The sequence below is a fragment of the Vipera berus genome (assembly GCF_964194415.1).
Source record: "Vipera berus genome assembly, chromosome: 3".
Taxonomy (NCBI): Eukaryota; Metazoa; Chordata; class Lepidosauria; order Squamata; family Viperidae; genus Vipera; species Vipera berus.
Genome location: NC_138204.1, coordinates 212,302,528 through 212,319,709, shown reverse-complemented (window position 1 = coordinate 212,319,709; position 17,182 = coordinate 212,302,528). Strand labels below are relative to the sequence as shown.

The 17,182-nt window shown below is 42.3% G+C and overlaps 1 protein-coding gene across 8 annotated transcripts in view; it reads left to right on the top strand.

Moving 5' to 3' along the window:
* PTK2 (protein tyrosine kinase 2) overlaps positions 1-17,182 on the top strand; it is a 265,648-nt gene that overhangs the window by 148,461 nt on the left and 100,005 nt on the right. For 5 of the 8 annotated variants that reach the window (XM_081323023.1, XM_081323024.1, XM_081323021.1 and 2 more), the window contains 4 exons: positions 1,116-1,233; positions 5,411-5,441; positions 6,715-6,767; positions 13,371-13,388. In XM_081323023.1, the coding sequence (XP_081179149.1) occupies positions 1,116-1,233; positions 5,411-5,441; positions 6,715-6,767; positions 13,371-13,388 (220 nt within the window). Of the gene's footprint in view, positions 1-1,115; positions 1,234-5,410; positions 5,442-6,714; positions 6,768-11,111; positions 11,196-13,370; positions 13,389-17,182 lie in introns of all 8 variants that reach the window. The other 3 variants (XM_081323022.1, XM_081323020.1, XM_081323026.1) reach the window with 2 other exon arrangements.

Here is a 17,182-nt window from a genome sequence, read left to right as displayed (position 1 = left end):
CATCCAGACCTGCTGCCATCTCCTTAGTTGCTGCCATAAGCTTCCCTTCGTCATTTTTATTTGCGTTCGGAAATGATCCAGCCGGAACAAGCTCCAAAATTGACTTTACATCCCTTCCTTGGTCTCTTGTCTCAGATTCTCCCCATAAGAGCAGTTGGTGGGCTTCTTGTTAGTTTACAATAGCAGCAACCGGTCAAGTTTGTCAAGACTATAAAAGACTATTTCTCGATGTCTTTTACCACATAAACATTGTTGGAATATCATATAGTATAGAGTGGTACCTTGGTACTCAACTGCTTTGAAACTCATCAAGCTTGGTACTCAACACATTTTGACACCAACATTTTGTCCCAGTGTTTGGTACTCGAGATAGACCTTGTCGATGTCAGCTGCCTTGTGACTCACTACGTTATTGCTTACGGGATAAATTTGTTTGGTACTCATAGTACCGGTACCCATCCGACCTCCCGGAACCAAATAAGGATGAGTACCGAGGTACCCACGGTATCTTGGGAGTCCATCAAAAGGAGAAGACAGTTTACAGTGCAAATTTTGCCAGCCTTGAAAAAGGCAATGCATTGGTTACTTTCATCTGTTTTGATTTGTGTCTCTGTGTGTGTGTGTGTGTGTGTGTGTGTGCTGCTTTTAAATTTTGAGGTCAACCACCCTTGGAGTGATGTTTTTTTTGAAATCTGGAAGAACAAAAAGTAGAATCGGTAACTAGTTGGATACATGAAGATTAATTTTGAAACGTGTAGAGTCTGTGGATGCATCCACGCGTAGAAGCCCTCTCCTACACACGGAAGGCTTATTCTGTTCCCTGAGCAAAATTATCATGCTTCTGTTAGAATCGGCGCCAATCTCGGGCGGTCACCCTTTTTACACGTTACATGCTCGTTGGGAGTTACTCCAGATGGAGAAATTGAAGGCAGAAGAACTGGCGATTTATTTATTTTTTTTCAGCCATCCGAGTACTTTTTTCCCCTTTACTGCCTCTCATTTGCATGCTCTTCTCTGATGTAATAGTTCAGCAGCTGTGCTAAATGTTTGTGTCTGCAATAAGGCCTCTTTGTTCAGCGCACTATTTTTTTCCTCTCTCTCTCTCTCTCTTGTAGCCTCTGACAGTGACAGCACCATCCTTAACCATTGCAGAGAACATGGCTGACTTGATAGATGGCTACTGCCGACTGGTCACGGGGGCGACACAGTCTTTTATTATCCGAACCCAGAAAGGTAAGAGGAGACATTTTGTGTAAGACATTTTCGTTGTGGTCATTTTTTGCGATGTCCTATAATTGAGAAAAAAATTAGCGACAGCACCTCTGCGTGGGTAACTGATCAGATATATAAGCAGATGAAAGTCAGCAGGATTCTGGTAACGTGTTTTCAGATCTGCAAATTTTATTAAAAAGATACAGATTTTCCTGAAATACAGCTTGCTTCTTCAGATGCATAACCTAAGCTTGTGGGTTATCTTAAATAAAATTTGATAAGAGTAAAAAAGTGCGACCAGGGTCCTGATCGTTGACTAACATAGCACTTCTCTTACAATATAACTAGATAAAAATACGTAGAATTTCTGCAAGAGACTATATGAAGACAAACTAAAACAGCTATTCCAGTAGTTACGGTAATACCGTAATTCTGTAAATGATAACACGTGTGGTGTTGAATAACCATTGGTGCCCACAGTCCTCTTTTTTTTTGCCTATGACTTGCCTGTCTCTGTTTAGTTCGTAGTTTTGTTTGGATCTGTAACTGTGTAGGAAATTCTCCTCTTGACACTGACATTAACTGCTCAGATATAATTTTGTTTATGTTTGCATGTTCATCTCCTCCTCCAGAGAGTTAGTGAAGCTTATCTAGTTCCTCTGTCCTTATCACAGAGACCCACGGGGAAGGAATTAGGCTGAGAGGCATTGATTGCTCCAGATTGCCCATATTTGAAAAGGGATTCTCATTTTAATCCTGTTGTTAGAAATCCAGCCTTGCTAGTATTAAAAAAATTATAGTAGCAGGAATAAAAACTGACACAAACTAATGAAAGAAAAGAATAAAGGTAAAAATAGAAAGTGCAGAAAAATCGGAAGAGAAAGGAAAAGAATAAAGAAAAAGAAAAATATGTAAAGAAATAATAATAATAATAATAATAATAATAATAATAATAATAATAATAATAATAATAATAATAATAATAATAATAATAATAATAATAATAATAATTTTATTTATATACCGCCCTTCTCCCGAAGGACTCAGGGCGGTGACTTTCCCCTTCGTCACAATAACTATAAACAATTTCAGTAACTTATCAGCTTCTTTTAAAATATAAGAAATGGTCCCTCTATCCTCCCCCCACTCCGTATTCCATCTCTTACCTATAAAGAAATCCTTAAAGCCTTGTCACTCAGTCCTGATCAGCACAGATAATAACGTGCCTACTTTAGCCTTGTTCAAATAAACCAGCTTTATATTCATTCGACTTTTATCAATCTTGATTTTTAGTCCTTTCAAATAATTCCTAGAACTTGATTTCTTTTCTTTATTTTTTTCTTGGTGCCTGCCACAAAATTCTTCAAAGCTTTTAACAAATCTCTTTTGTAAATCCCATAGAAGAAGAAGCAAAAAGATAGCCATCCTTTGCTTATCTCCCACACTGCTGCCTTGCCGTCGTCTAGCGAGGAGCAGTTGTCTAGAGCACTTGTGGGCAATCTCAGCTCTTCTCCTTTATCCGGAGAAGAATTATGAAGATCTAGTTCTACTGATGGGTCTTCATTCTGCCACCGTCACCGGCCCTGCTTTTAACAGAGTCATCTTTACTTCCCCATTTCTTTCCCCAAAGTGAGAAATCCAGCACTTATTAACTATTATACCACAGTGGATAGTGACTTCCACCAGTATATTGTTTACCTTATATAAAACATACTTAGGCTGATGCCTCTTGATTTTATTTTAAATTGTGCCGGATACTTTTTCCAGTTTTAAAAAAGGTAAAGGTAAAGGTTCCCCCACACATGCGTGCTAGTCGTTTCCAACTCTAGGGGCCGGTGCTCATCTCTGTTTCAAAGCCGAAGAGCCAGCGCTTGTCCGAGGACGTCTCCATGGTCATGTGGCCGGCATGACTAGACGCCAAAGGCGCACGGAACGCTGTTACCTTCCCACCGGAGTGGTCCCTATTTTTCTACTTGCATTTTTATGTGCTTTCGAACTGTTAGGTTGGCAGAAGCTGGGACGAGTAACAGGCGCTCACTCTGCTACGCGGCACTCGGGATTCGACCCGCCAAACTGCGGACCTTCTGATCGACAAGCTCAGCGTCCTAACCCACTGAGCCACCGCATCCCTTTTTCCAATTTTAGTTCCCCATAATTCTGTGCTGTTGGAGATAGGTTAGTGAAATACAGTTACATGAACCAAGAATGGTGCAATCCTCAGTACCCTGGCAGTGAGATTAAGCTGGAATTTAATATCTGCAGCTGAATTAATCGCTTGGAGACAAACGTTGAAAGTAAATTTTTCCTCTGTGATGCGTCAGGATTCACACGCCAAACCAAGACATGCTTTATTTTAATGGTCCATTGAACGTTGAATAATATAAAATTACATAAACCACAGTGGCTGAATTCATATTGATTTTTTAAAAAAATCAAATGATGACTTAATCTGATGCATGATTTCCCATTTTACCTGCACTCTTTATTATGTGCAAAACAGATGAGAGAATAAAATAACCACTTTGGGAGATGTGTGGGAAAAAGTTTTCTTCTTGACTCTGGTGTACTAAGTTGTTCCCGAGACAGAACTTGCTAAGGATATCCAATAGCTAGAGGTTCAAATTCTATTGCGCAGTAAAAGCAGAATGAATAGAAATTATAAGTTTAGAGCAGCGTTTCCCAACCTTAGGAACTTGAAGATGCGTGGACTTCAACTCCCAGAATTCCCCAGCCAGCATAGCTGGCTGGGGAATTCTGGGAGTTGAAGTCCACGCATCTTCAAGTTCCTAAGGTTGGGAAACGCTGGTTTAGAGAACGGAGCAAGAAAACAAAACTTAATTTGCGTACAGTTCCATGCAGAAGAGTTTAAGGCTCACCAGATTTTTCGGATCCCTTGTTGTTGTTAGTTGCGAAGTCGTGTCCGACCCATCGTGACCCCATGGATAATGTTCCTCCAGGCCTTCCTGTCCTCTGCCATCTTCCGGAGTCCATCTAAGCTCACGCCTACTGCTCCAGTGACTCCATCCAGCCACCTCATTCTCTGTCATCCCCTTCTTCTCTTGCCCTCAACCTTTCCCAGCATGAGGCTCTTCTCCAGTGAGTCCTTCCTTCTCATTAGGTGGCCAAAGTATTTTGAGTTTCAGCTTCAGGATCTGGCCTTCTAAAGAGCAGTTAGGGTTGATCTCCTCTAGGACTGACCGGTTTGATCGCCTGGCAGTCCAAGGGACTCGCAGGAGTCTTCTCCAGCACCATAGTTCAAAGGCCTCAATTCTTTGGTGCTCAGCCTTTTTTATGGTCCAACTTTCACTGCCATACATTGCAGCTGGGAAGACCATAGCCTTGACTATACGCACTTTTGTTGACAGGGTGATGTCTCTGCTTTTTAGTGTGCTGTCTAGATTTGCCATGGCTTTCCTCCCCAGGAGCAAGAAAACAAGCAAATAAACAGACAAACAAAAACCAGGCATTCACTGCCTCCTTGTCAAGACTGCTCATCGTTCTGATGCTCATATTACATTATCCTTGAGGAATTTTAGATTGCTTATTGACATATTTACATTGACAAATTTTAAAAAAACAAACACATGCGGTAGAATAATAACCTCTAAATATGATGATTTGGATGGGAGGATTAATGGCAGCGTGCATATTTTTGCATTTCAGAAAATTTATTTTGGCTTCCCTGAGACCAAAGAGGTGGCTGTAACTAAAGGAGGCACAATTTGCACTGAATGCTCGCCATTTTTGCCAAGTAGAATAATCTGTTTCTGACGAGGATGCTTTTTGCTAGCTTTTTTCAATATTTTATTTGATTTTTTCCCCCTTTCTTCCAGTTTATTGTTCCTTTATGTCTTTTCGGAATAGCATTGCAATGTGAGAAAGAAATAGGTTGGTGTCTTCAGGGCATAAATTTAAGTCCTTTAGAAAGCCCAAGACTTCTTTTATAAATTTTCATTTTCTGAAAATATAACACGTTTTTGCTCTTTCAGTTTTGAGCCTTAATAAATGGTGCTTAATACGGTACTATATCATTCTTCATAAGAGGTTTTGTGTAAATTGTCACAAAACCATAATATTGTAAGGTGGTATCAAATACAACTAGCTTCAGTTAGTGTGTTCTCTTTCTTAAGCAAAATATTTATGTATGTCTATTTATTAATACGTGGCAATAAACATATATTTTTTTCTCTTCATTTAGAAGGGGAAAGAGCTTTACCATCCATACCAAAGTAAGTTTGAATGTTTTTGTTGGAAGTTTAAAACCTTAAACTGAATACATTATTATTTTGATTTACACTCTGAAGTCTCCAATTTGTAAGCAGTTGCAAATGTTGAGCATACATAGTTCAGTGTGAGAATGAAGATTTTTGCACCCAGAGAATTTTGCATCCAGACCTTAATTTCTATTGCTAAAAGGATTTTGGTCGCATGGCTTGATGTTGCCTTTTGCTTCGGAACCCAAGAGAACCAGTTTTAGATAACACTAAAAAAATAAAAAAAATAAAATAAAAATGGAAATATAAGAAATGGTTGCAGTTATTATTCCAAATGGATGTGATCCAATTTTTATATTCTCCATTGTTTTAGGTAAACTCTATGTGGTGTACAGGTAGTCCTCGACTTACAACCACAATGGAACCCAAGATTTCTGTTGCTAAGTGAAGCATTGGTTAAGTGAGTTTTGCCTCATTTTACGACCTTTCTTGCCTCCTTTGCAGTGGTTAAGTTAGTAATGTTGTTAAGGGAACCTGGCCTCTCCGTTGACCTTGCTTATCAGAAGGTTGCAAAACGGGATCACAGGGTCCCTGGACACCGCATCTGAATTTTAGTCACATGACTAAGGGGATGCTACAACAGTCATAAGTGTGAAAAACGGTCATAGGTCTCTTTTTTCAGGGCCATTGTAACTTCCAACGGTCATTAAACGAACTGTTGTAAGTCGAGGATTACCTGTATGGGTCTGTTGCCTACTCATTTTGTCTTCATTTTGCACGGGAAACCAAAATTAGACCTCATTCAATCATCCGAGGACGCCTCTTGCCTCAGTTGTATTGCTGTTGCTAGATGGTAGATAATTAGAAAGAAATTCAGAACGAGAAAAGTTCTTTGTTCATTCCGCTTTTCACAATTGTCATTTTGAACACCTGGGGGAGTTTAAAGCGGGATTTTCAGATGAATTCTTGTCCTTTTGGTTCCGAGATGAATTTAAGATAATAGAGTCATTTTCTTCCCTCCACAAATTTTAGCTCTGCAGAAGACACAGTGAATCTGGTATATCCTGCAATGGGCAGCCTCTAGATTTTTAATGGTACAGAACAATTTTTCCTCAACTGGGGCAACTTGAAGATACGAGGACTTCAAGTCGCAGGATTCCCCAATCAGCCGTGCTGCGTGGGGAATTCTGGGAGTTGAAGTCCTCATGTTCTTCAGAGTCATCGAAGTTGAGAAATGCGGGTGTTTCAGAACACAGAGCATTTACAGATTTGAACGATTGTGTTACAGGGTGGCCAACAACGAGAAGCAAGGCATACGGTCACATACGGTGTCTGTATCAGGTAGGATATCTGATCGTTATTATTATTATTATTATTATTTAAAAAAAAGAGTTTTACTCGCTTCCTGCCAGCGAACCCTAAAGAGAGGAAAAAGATAGAGTGAGGTTTTGTGAGAAATAAATTGCAAGCAAACCTAATTGAAAATTCTTCTAACTGAATTTTGGTATTAAAAAGCCAGTAACGGTATTGCACGCTGATGGTTTTCGTGTGGGTTAATTTCATAATTTGAGGTCTGGGAGCTGTCATCTAGGAGAAATAGCCGTTAAAAAAATTCCAGCTTTAATGTTACAAAAAAACCATTGTATATCTGGTTATGTCGGGCTAGTGATCGGCGACAAAAGATGATAGAGTGTGAAGTAAGGGGTTTAATGCTTCATTGTCTGCCGTTCAGTTGTCTCGTCGTTTTGAGTCACAGGATTTAGGATTGTCTCGACATAAAATGTAACATAGGTCTTCATGACGTGAGAAGCTGCCTAGCATCGGTAAAGTAATGGCTCGAAAAGAAATTAATAGTTGCTGTTGTATGCTGTAGTTCTGCAAAGAATGCATGTGTCAGGACCCACTTCAAGACCACATCTTAAAAAAGCAGAACTCTTGGAAACAATTTCTTCCAAGCGGGAACTTTTATTAAGAGTAGGTGATAGCAGGCATAATAGACAGGATCTGAGATTTCCCGCGCAGTGCAGTAGGTTATAGTGTCCCCAAGCAGGACCCCGCCCCATAGATCGACCACCCGATGTGGGATAGGCAATCCCAAGTGTTAAGTCCGTTGTGGGAACCGGGGAGATAACATCGGCCTTTCTCCAGCTCACGCAGCGAGGGTCGGCGGCTTCTTCACTACCTTTCTCTGGGAGCGTAGACATAAACCAGGCACTGAGGTTACATTCCTTATTTATAGTTATAGTTATAGTTTATTAAATTTTTATACCGCCCTTCTCCCGAAGGACTCAGGGCGGTGAACAGGGCATATAAAAATACAGAAATACAAAAGTTAAGAGAAAATTAAATTATTGCCCAAATAAAACAGTAAAAATATACAAATATTAAAACCCTAAGTTAACTCCCCATCAGGCCAGGCCAGCTTGTTCAAATAAATGGGTCTTTAGGCCGCGCCGGAAGGAGCGGAGATCCGGTGCCATCCGGAGCTCAACCGGCAGTTGATTCCACAAAGCCGGGGCGCCCACAGAGAAGGCCCTCCCCCTGGGGGCCACCAGCCGACATTCCCTGACCGGAGGCACCCTGAGGAGGCCCTCTCTGTGGGAACGCACAGGGCGGAGGGGAGTTGACGCCGGCAGCAGGTGGTCCCCAAGGTATTTCCTCCTTTGTTCTCAACTGACAGTTTAAAACTGTTCAGGGAGAGAGATAACAGGGGAAACAGGACACAGATCCCATAAACAAAATAAAGGATTACATCATAGCGAACAGAGGAAGTAAAAGCAATAGCCCTGCAGGCACATTCCCCCCCTTCCCCCTCAGAAGCATTGCAAAACCCAGGAGAGGCGGGATGAAATAGAAATGAAATGAAATAAAATAGGAGTGAGTTTTGACAGCATGTGAGGTGCAAGAAGTCAGGAAACAGGATAAGAGTTACTACGGGTATATTTCATGCTAGCTATCCACAAGAATCTGAACTACTAACGGTCAAGGCAAATTGGCACCAGATAAGAGTCAACAGACTTCAAGGGTCTAAGGCTGGACTTAGACCTCTTAACGGGGTGCAGGGACTCCAGACTGATGATGCATTTGACCCCATCCTCAGGCTTGGCCTGGGTGTCTCCTACATTACAAGATACTGGACCAATGCTTAGAATCCTAACTTAACAACTAACTAGGGATTACAGGGAATCCTTGACATGGCCAGAATTTGTGCTGCTAATCGAGGACTAGAGGAGATCAACCCTGACTGCTCTTTAGAAGGCCAGATCCTGAAGCTGAAACTCAAATACTTTGGCCACCTAATGAGAAGGAAGGACTCACTGGAGAAGAGCCTCATGCTGGGAAAGATCGAGGGCAAGAGAAGAAGGGGACGACAGAGAATGAGGTGGCTGGATGGAGTCCCTGAAGCAGTAGGCGTGAGCTTAAATGGACTCCAGAAGGTGGTAGAGGACAGGAAGGCCTGGAGGAATGTTGTCCATGTGGCCGCGATGGGTCGGACACAACTTCGCAACTAACAACAACAACAATAACAACAACAAGCAAGGCAGTTGTTAAGTGAGACACAGCTGATTTTACGACTTATATTTTGCCACGGTTGTTAAACAAGTCACTGCAGCAAAGCAAACCCGGCCTCCCCCGTTGACTTAGCTTGTTGGAATCCCTCTGGGAAAGTCATCGGACCCCAAGGATGCTGCAAATCCCGAAGGTGCTTTTTCAAGAGGCAACTGGGCTTCCTCGTTTCTCTTTGAGCTTCTCACCCAAGGAGCTCTGACTGGGCGGTGGGGATTGGCAGCTGGCCATTTGCCTTCTTTCTAGAAGGCCGTTGAGGCCACTTGGAGGTTCGTCTGGGCCCTCAAGGTCACCTGAGCGGCGCAAACGGGTGCGGAGCCTTCTCGGAGCCGTTGAAAGGACTGGGTTGTGGAGCTGTGCTTTCTGCAGGACGTCTTCAGCCCTGTGCCCCTTCCCTGTTGAACACAGGTGCAGGCTGCCAGGGATGGCTCTGGGCTGTCTGCCTCTCAAACTGAGGTCAAATGGTTGTTCGAACTGTCTGGCCTGGACTGAGGGATTTTAAATTTTAAAGTGTTTTAATTAAATCATATTAAATTATATTAAATTAATTTTAAAATTTTAAATTTTCTTGTTATTATGAATTGTGGGCTTGTACTAATTTAATTCCATTTTATTCTCTTTTTGTACTGTTTTAACTGCCCTGTGAACCGCCTTGAGTCCTTCGGGAATAGGGCGGTATATAAATTCAACTAATAAATAAATGGTCCCGTTCTTTTCTGGAAATCCATTCACACGTGGAATTCATACCCGTTCATCCTTGAACCATTTGAAGGGCGTCTGTCCCAAAGTGCACAGCTAAATGTCTATGGAGAGTCTCGGCCATTCAGGTCAGGGTTGTCCCAAAGGTGCTTTTTCAAGAGGCGACCGGACTTTCTTGCTTTTCTTTGAAGAAAACACCCATTTGCACCCCTCAGGTGACCCCGGGGACACAGACAAACCTCCCAGTTGCCTCAACGGCTCTCCTGTTGTTGTTAGCTGCGAAGTCGTGTCCGACCCATCGCGACCCCATGGACAACGTTCCTCCAGGCCTTCCTGTCCTCTACCATCTTCTGGAGTCCATTTAAGCTCACGCCTCCTGCTTCAGTGACTCCATCCAGCCACCTCCTTCTCTGTCGTCCCCTTCTCTTGCCCTCAACCTTTCCCAGCATTAGGCTCTTCTCCAGTGAGTCCTTCCTTCTCATTAGGTGGCCAAAGGATTTGAGTTTCATCTTCAGGATCTGGCCTTCTAAAGAGCAGTCAGGGTTGATCTCCACTAGGACTGACCGATTTGATCGCCTTGCAGTCCAAGGGACTCGCAGGAGTCTTCTCCAGCACCCTAGTTCAAAGGCCTCGATTCTTTGGTGCTCAGCCTTTTTTATGGTCCAACTTTCACTGCCATACGTTGCAACTGAGAAGACCACAGCCTTGACTATACGCACTTTTGTTGGCAGGCTGATGTCTCTGCTTTTTAGTGTGCGGTCTAGATTTGCCATGGCTTTCCTCCCCAGGAGCGAGCGTCTTTTAATTTCGGCTCTCTAAAAGAAGGCAACTGACCAGCAAGGAATAGCAGTCCTTCCATTCATTCCCCACCAAACAGTCGGAGCTGAAGAAGCTCCTGGGATGAGAAGCGAAAGGTCTTCCAAAAAAAATAAAAAAAACCAAGGAGGTCCAGTTGTCCTCTTTTTAAAGAAAGGATCCTTTGGCACCACCTTGACCTGGATGACACGAGAATCTCCAGAGACAGGACGCTGCAACCCTTGTGATGTACATGCCAAGCATCTGAATTTTTGATCACCTGGGAAAGCTGCAGTGGCTATATAAGTGCGAGGACTGGCGATAAGTCAGGTTTTTCCGGTGCCGTTGTAACTTCCGTTACTAAATGAACGGTTGTTAGTCGAGGACAATCTGTACTTTTGTTTCACATCCCCGGGAGTGTGTTGTATGTGTGGCTCACCTCAGAAAAGCCATGCGGAAGTAAAAGGTGCAACAGATAAACACAAATAGTGTACAGATAAACTATTATGCCTTACAACTAACGGACTGCCCTCTTAATCTTGTGCTTGCTTGTGTTCACTGCTTGCAGATGTTCTGACAACTGTTGTTCCTTCTTCCCTTTTTGTTTTCTGCTTCTTGACAAAGGACTCGGTCACTGCCAACATAAAGTAAAGAGAGCCAGACACTTTGTCCCTTTTGTCTTGTGTTCCCGTGAATCACCAGCTAAGGGTATTAATTGCCTTGCTCTTTCCTTAGGTTGCCTGATTAGCTCAACGGGCTGCGCTTTATTAACCACGTTCCCTTGAGGCTACAGTAAAATTGCAAATACAATTCTAAGAACCTTAAAAATTAGGTTGCGGAAATTTTGGACCTGCCTGCCTGCCACCTTGTTCAATTTGGGTTTTTTTGTTTTGTTCCCGATTGTTCACTGAGTCCTAGGAAATATTTCCAATTTCTACTGCAAAGGTGGACCCAGATTGTTGGGGGCAATTAAGCTGACTTTGTAATAATGCCGCTTGGGTGCGTGTGTGTGAAAGCCCTAATAAGCAGGCATATACATAGAATGAAGGCTACTGCTAAGCTTGTAAGCCGCCCTGAGTCTTCGGAGAAGGGCGGGATATAAATGGAATTAAAATAAAAAATAAAAAATAAAAAACTTTGGTGGTGCTGCTGCAAACCTATGGAATAATTCCTGTGAAGGAAACCCTTCATTTATTTATTTTTTTTACTTAGTAGCCTGCTTGGGCCAATGCATGAACCCCTGGCATGAGCAGCAACGGCGTGTCTTAGAGCAGCAGCTGTACGCTAAGTCCTAATTGTTGCCTACAGATCTAAAAGATATGTAGGCATTATGGTGGGAAGACCGTATCATCTAGTCCAGGGGTATCCAACTTTGGCAGCTTTGAGATCTGTGGACTTCAGCCTGGCGGGCTGGGGGATTCTGGGAATGGAAATCCACAGGACTTAACAGTTGCTAAGTTTGGACGTCTCTGATCCTCGTCCACTTGAAAACTCAGGCCTATCTGTTTCTATCGACGAAATAAATTCAAGGAAGAAAGCCGAGTACGGTACGGGTGGTCCTCAACTTACAGCCACAACTGAGCCCAACATTTACGTCGCTAAGCGAGACATTTGTTAAGGGAGTTTTGCCCCACCTTGCTTGCCACAGTTGTTAAAAGTGAATCGCTACAGTGACGAAGTTAGGAACACGGCTGTTAAGTGAATCTGGCTTCCCCATTTGGCTTTGCTGGTCAGCAGGTCGCAAAAGGGGAACACGTGTCACACAAGCGCGCACACACACGCACACAAACACACACGGGATGCTGCGGCCGTCGTAAATGTGAGCCGGTTGCCAACTTGTCTGAATTTTGATCACATGACCATGGGGTGCTTGCAGCGGTTGTAAGTGTGAAAAATACGGCGATAAGTCACTTTGTTTTCCCAACGCCTTCGTGACTTCAGTTGGTCACTGAATGAACTGTTGTAAATCGAGGACTACCTTATACTTGTTTGTCCCCCCACTTGGACGCTTTTCCGAAAAGGCCCTGAAACAGGTTTTCTGCCGGCAGGCCTGGGGACCCCCGGTGTGATGCAGAGCCCATAAAGTGGTTTGGGCTGACAGTCATGGCAAAAGTGTGGGGGGGGGGACATTTATTGGTTTCTATATTGGGGTTTTATCTCCCTAACCTCCGCAGGATCACACGAGTGAGTCGGGCAGCCGTATAAATTTCCTAGATAAGATAAAAGAATCGTTTGTGGACCTACAACCTCGGGTCCATCCGTAAAAGCTTCAGAAATAAGAAATGTCACGTGGCATCTCCCCAAAACTCTTTGCGATTTACCTTAAACTGGCTTTTGGGAGGATATATTTTTCTCGTGCGTCTACATGGGGGGGGCGGGAAAACCATTTTCAGTAAATGCCCAGTTTCTTTTAAACAACTTTCAGACTTAATTCAATCCCATCTCCCTCTCTAGGGTGGCAGTTTTTATTTCATTGACATTTAGTCGAATATCTAAATCATACAGTGGAATGACTTTTGTCGAGGCAGGGGAGAGGCTACAACTGAGAGGAAAAGAACAACAACAACCGCGGCCTAATTTTTCTCTCCAAATTGTACTAAAATTAATGTGTGGACGGCTGCCCGCCCCGCTGTGATTGCTGTGTTGAACTAAACTATTGGATCCCAACCTTAATTATCGCTGCTTTGTCACATTTCCTTGGACCTGGGCATGTATATGACTTGTTTTTTTTTATTCTCTTTAGCTTACTTGTGATTTTAATACTGTGTTTTCTCATTTCTCCCCCCCCCCTTTTTTTCCTTCCCCCTCTGTCCCTTCCCCGGCTCTTTACCTTTCCGCTTTCTTCTCCTTTTTTTTTTTTTGCATGCTACTCCGGACCAACAGATGAAATTAGTGGGGACGGTAATATGTGGTTCCTTTTTATTAACAATTTGTCTGTGACGAATGCGCCCGCTTGCAACCTCCATAACTCATTTGCCACTTTTTGCTGTTTGCAATGAAGCCCAATCGCCCCCAGCCTTACGCTTGTGCAGATTATTCAGAGGTGTCCTGTCATACGATTCCACGACATGGTGCGCGCTGCCTTTAAAAAAAAAGGGACACGAAGGCCGAGTGGGGAGAGGAAGGCCGTTGAAAAGGACGGCTGTGTATCTAGAGCCCTTTCTCCCCTGCTTTAAACATCTGTCCTAAGTTAATTTTTATAACTTAGGGGTTATAAACTTTTAAGTTATTTTTTATAACTTAGGGGTTTTAAGTTTTTAAACTTTGTTTTAATTTGTTGGGCTACTAATTAATTCATTTTAATTCTATTTCTATTTCAATTTTTATATTGTCTTTTAACTTTTGCCCTGTAAACCGCCCTGAGTCCTTCGGGAATAGGGCGGTATATAAAACTAATTAAATAAATAAAATAAATAAATAATCACTTCATAAGCTTGTAAGCCGCCCTGAGTCTTCGGAGAAGGGCGGGATATAAATGGGATTAAAATAAAAAATAAATAAGCCTATATAGCTACAGATAGTCCTCGACTTACGACCCCGCTTGAGCCCAAGGTTTCGGTGGCTAAGAGTTGTTCAGTGAGTTGTCTCCCCTTTGACGACCTTTCCTGCCCTGGTTGTTAAGTGAATCACTGCAGCTGTTAAGCTTAGTAACACGGTTGTTAAGTGAATCTGGCTTCCCCATTGACTTTGCTTGTCAGAAGGTCACAGAAAGGGGATCAGGTGGACCCCTGGACGCTGTGACCGTCATAAGTATGAGTCAGTTGCCAAGGGTCCGAATTTTGATCTCTCGTGACTACGGTCGTAAACGTGAAAAGTGGTCATGAGTCACTTTTTTTCAGCGCCGTTGTAACTTCGAACAGTCACTGAACAGATGGTTGTAACTGCCTTATTGTACTGTGGTAGAGAAAAAAAAAGAAAAAAAAGAAATAAGCTAAACTAGAATATTCAGAGCAGGGGGTGTCCAACCTTGAGAATGGCAAAACTTGTGGCCTTCAGCTCCCAGAATTCCACAGACAGCTATGGCTGTGGAATTCTGGGAGTTGAAGTCCACAGGTCTTAACATTGCCAAGCTTGGACCCCCGTTAATCCAGAGGATATAAAGAAGAAATTAAATGCCCAACTGTCAGTACGATTTGGCTCTAGAGCAGGGGTCTTCAAACTTGGCCCTTTTATGACTTGTGGACTTCAACTCCCAGAATTCCTCAGCCAGGCTGAGGAATTCTGGGAGTTGAAGTCCACAAGTCATAAAAGGGCCAAGTTTGAGGTCCCCTGCTCTAGAACATGCCTCTTTCCTCACCCCATTAGTAAGTAAATATCCCGGTTGTTTCTCTTGAGCCTGAATTGAATCATCTCTAGTGATTGTTATTTGTGGCTTGTGGGATTGTCCTGGGCCTTGGCTGGTCTGGCTTAAATTGGGAGGAACGGATTAGGAGTAGTCCTTGAGTTACACCCTTTTGTTCAGCCGCCATTCAAAGTTCTTGCAGAATTGAACGGCTTCCAAAGTTTTTCGGCCGTTGTAAGGCTCCGGCAGTCACCTTATCAAAAATTGGGGTGCGCGGCAGCCTACCTCAGTTACGCCGTCCGAAATACTAGCTGGCAAAAAGCTCTGCGTATCCAGAGGCGAAGATGCTTCCTTAACTCTCGATTTCCTGTCCTGACCCTGATCTGCCTTAACGCTCGGCAATCACGTAGGATGAGTTTTTAAAGCTTTGGCAATAAAGGTTAAAAATGGCCGTTTGTCTCAAATTTAACAGCATCCTAGGACTCTTCCTTGGTACAAAAGAGCTTTATAGTAGATGGGAAACATTTAAAAAGAGGAACTCAAGAGGGGCATAATAATAATAATAATAATAATAATAATAATAATAATAATAATAATAATAATAATTAATAATAATAATAATAATAATAATAAATAATAATAATAATAATAATAATAATAATAATAATAATAATAAGTAATAATTAATAATAATAATAATAATAATAATAAAGTTGGAAGGGACCTTGGAGGTCATCTAGTCCAACCCCCTGCTCAGGCAGGAAACCTTATACCATTTCGGACAAATGGCATGAAATTTGTATGAAATGGGTTTCCTGCCTGAGCAGGAGGTTGGACTAGATGACCTCCAAGGTCCCTTCCAACTTATTATTGTTAAATGGCTGTCCAGTCTCTTCTTAAAAACTTCCAGTGTTGGTGCCTCCTTCCCTCCTCCGATTTATATAGTATTAGCATTTTCTTTAAAAGTCTGAGAGCTTCTTTTTCATCCCTCAAGCGCTCAAGATTGTAACGTTTGCAACTTTTGAAGTGTTGATGCCTGAAGCAAAAAAAACTAAAAAAAAATCAGATTATGAGAAAACCCTCTCTCAAAAGAGCTCAGGATGTCTGGCTTTAACAACATCTCTTAATCTGTTGAAAATGTCTGCTAAAATGAGTTACAGTATTTTTTTTAAAATTGGTTAAAATTGATTCTGCATCTTCTGTGTGTGCCTTTCCACTGAAAAAGGAAAAAAAAGAATAATTACTCAATTAGAGGGAGGCTATAAAAAATTAGATAAACCAAATAAATAATCCAACTAGGTAAATGCCTACACAATTCTTATTCATAGCAAGTACTGTACAGAGATGTTTAATTAAATTAAGTACAATTTAAATAATTCAAAACTTATAGATACAGAGAGAGAGAGAGAGAAAGAATTTTTAGTTTGCCAGGAAAAGTATCTTATCATTTAACAATATAATATTCTTACCTGGGAAGCCTATATGCTTTGTATTGTGCACAATTTTATTGTGCCAGAAATTTTATTTGAGGATTTTCTTGTCAAATACTAGATACAGGTAGTCCTCAACTTATGACTACAGTTGAGGCCAAAATCCCTGTTGCTAAGCGAGACCTTTGTGAAGTGAATTTTGCCCCGTTTTGCGACGTTTCTTGCCACATCTGTTAAGTGAATCACTGGAGTTGTTGGTGAATATGGTTCTTGGATTTGACTTCCCCATTGAGTTGGCTTGTCAGAAGGTCCCATGACCCCCGGGACACCGCAACCGTCATTAATATGAGTCAGTTGCTAAGTGTCTGAATTTTGATCATGTGACCCTGGAGATGCTGCAGCTATTGTGAGTTGAAAAACGTTCATAAGTCCCTTTTTTTTCAGTGCGAACGGTCACTGTTGTAAGTCAAGGACTACTGTTTTAGCCTTCAGGGCCTGGGCCATTGCATTCTGTGCCAATTGATCTTCTGGATCCTCTTCAAGGACAATGTCACGTGAACCACATTACAATGGTCTGTATGGGAGGTGACCAGGGCGCGAGTGACTGTGAGCAGGGCTTCTTGGCTCAGGAAAGGCTGTAACTACAAGGTGTAACTCTAAAACAGGGGTCTCCAAACTTGGCAGCTTTAAGACTAGTGAACTTCAACTCCCAGAATTCCCCAGCTCCCAGAACTGCCTGGCTGGGGAATTCTGGGGGCTGAAGTCCACAGGTTTTAAAGTTATCGACCTTGGAGAACCCCTTCTCTAAATTAAACTTTTATTATAAAAAATAGCCCTTCGAGATATCCAGACTGCCTCTTCCCTGTTGGACTTCCAAAGGGTTGTGAAGACCTGGCTTTTTTAGAGGAAGTTTGGGGATGTCAGAGATTAGTCTGTTCTCATCTGATGTCTGTTATGATTGACTTTGGATGGAGGTTTTTAAC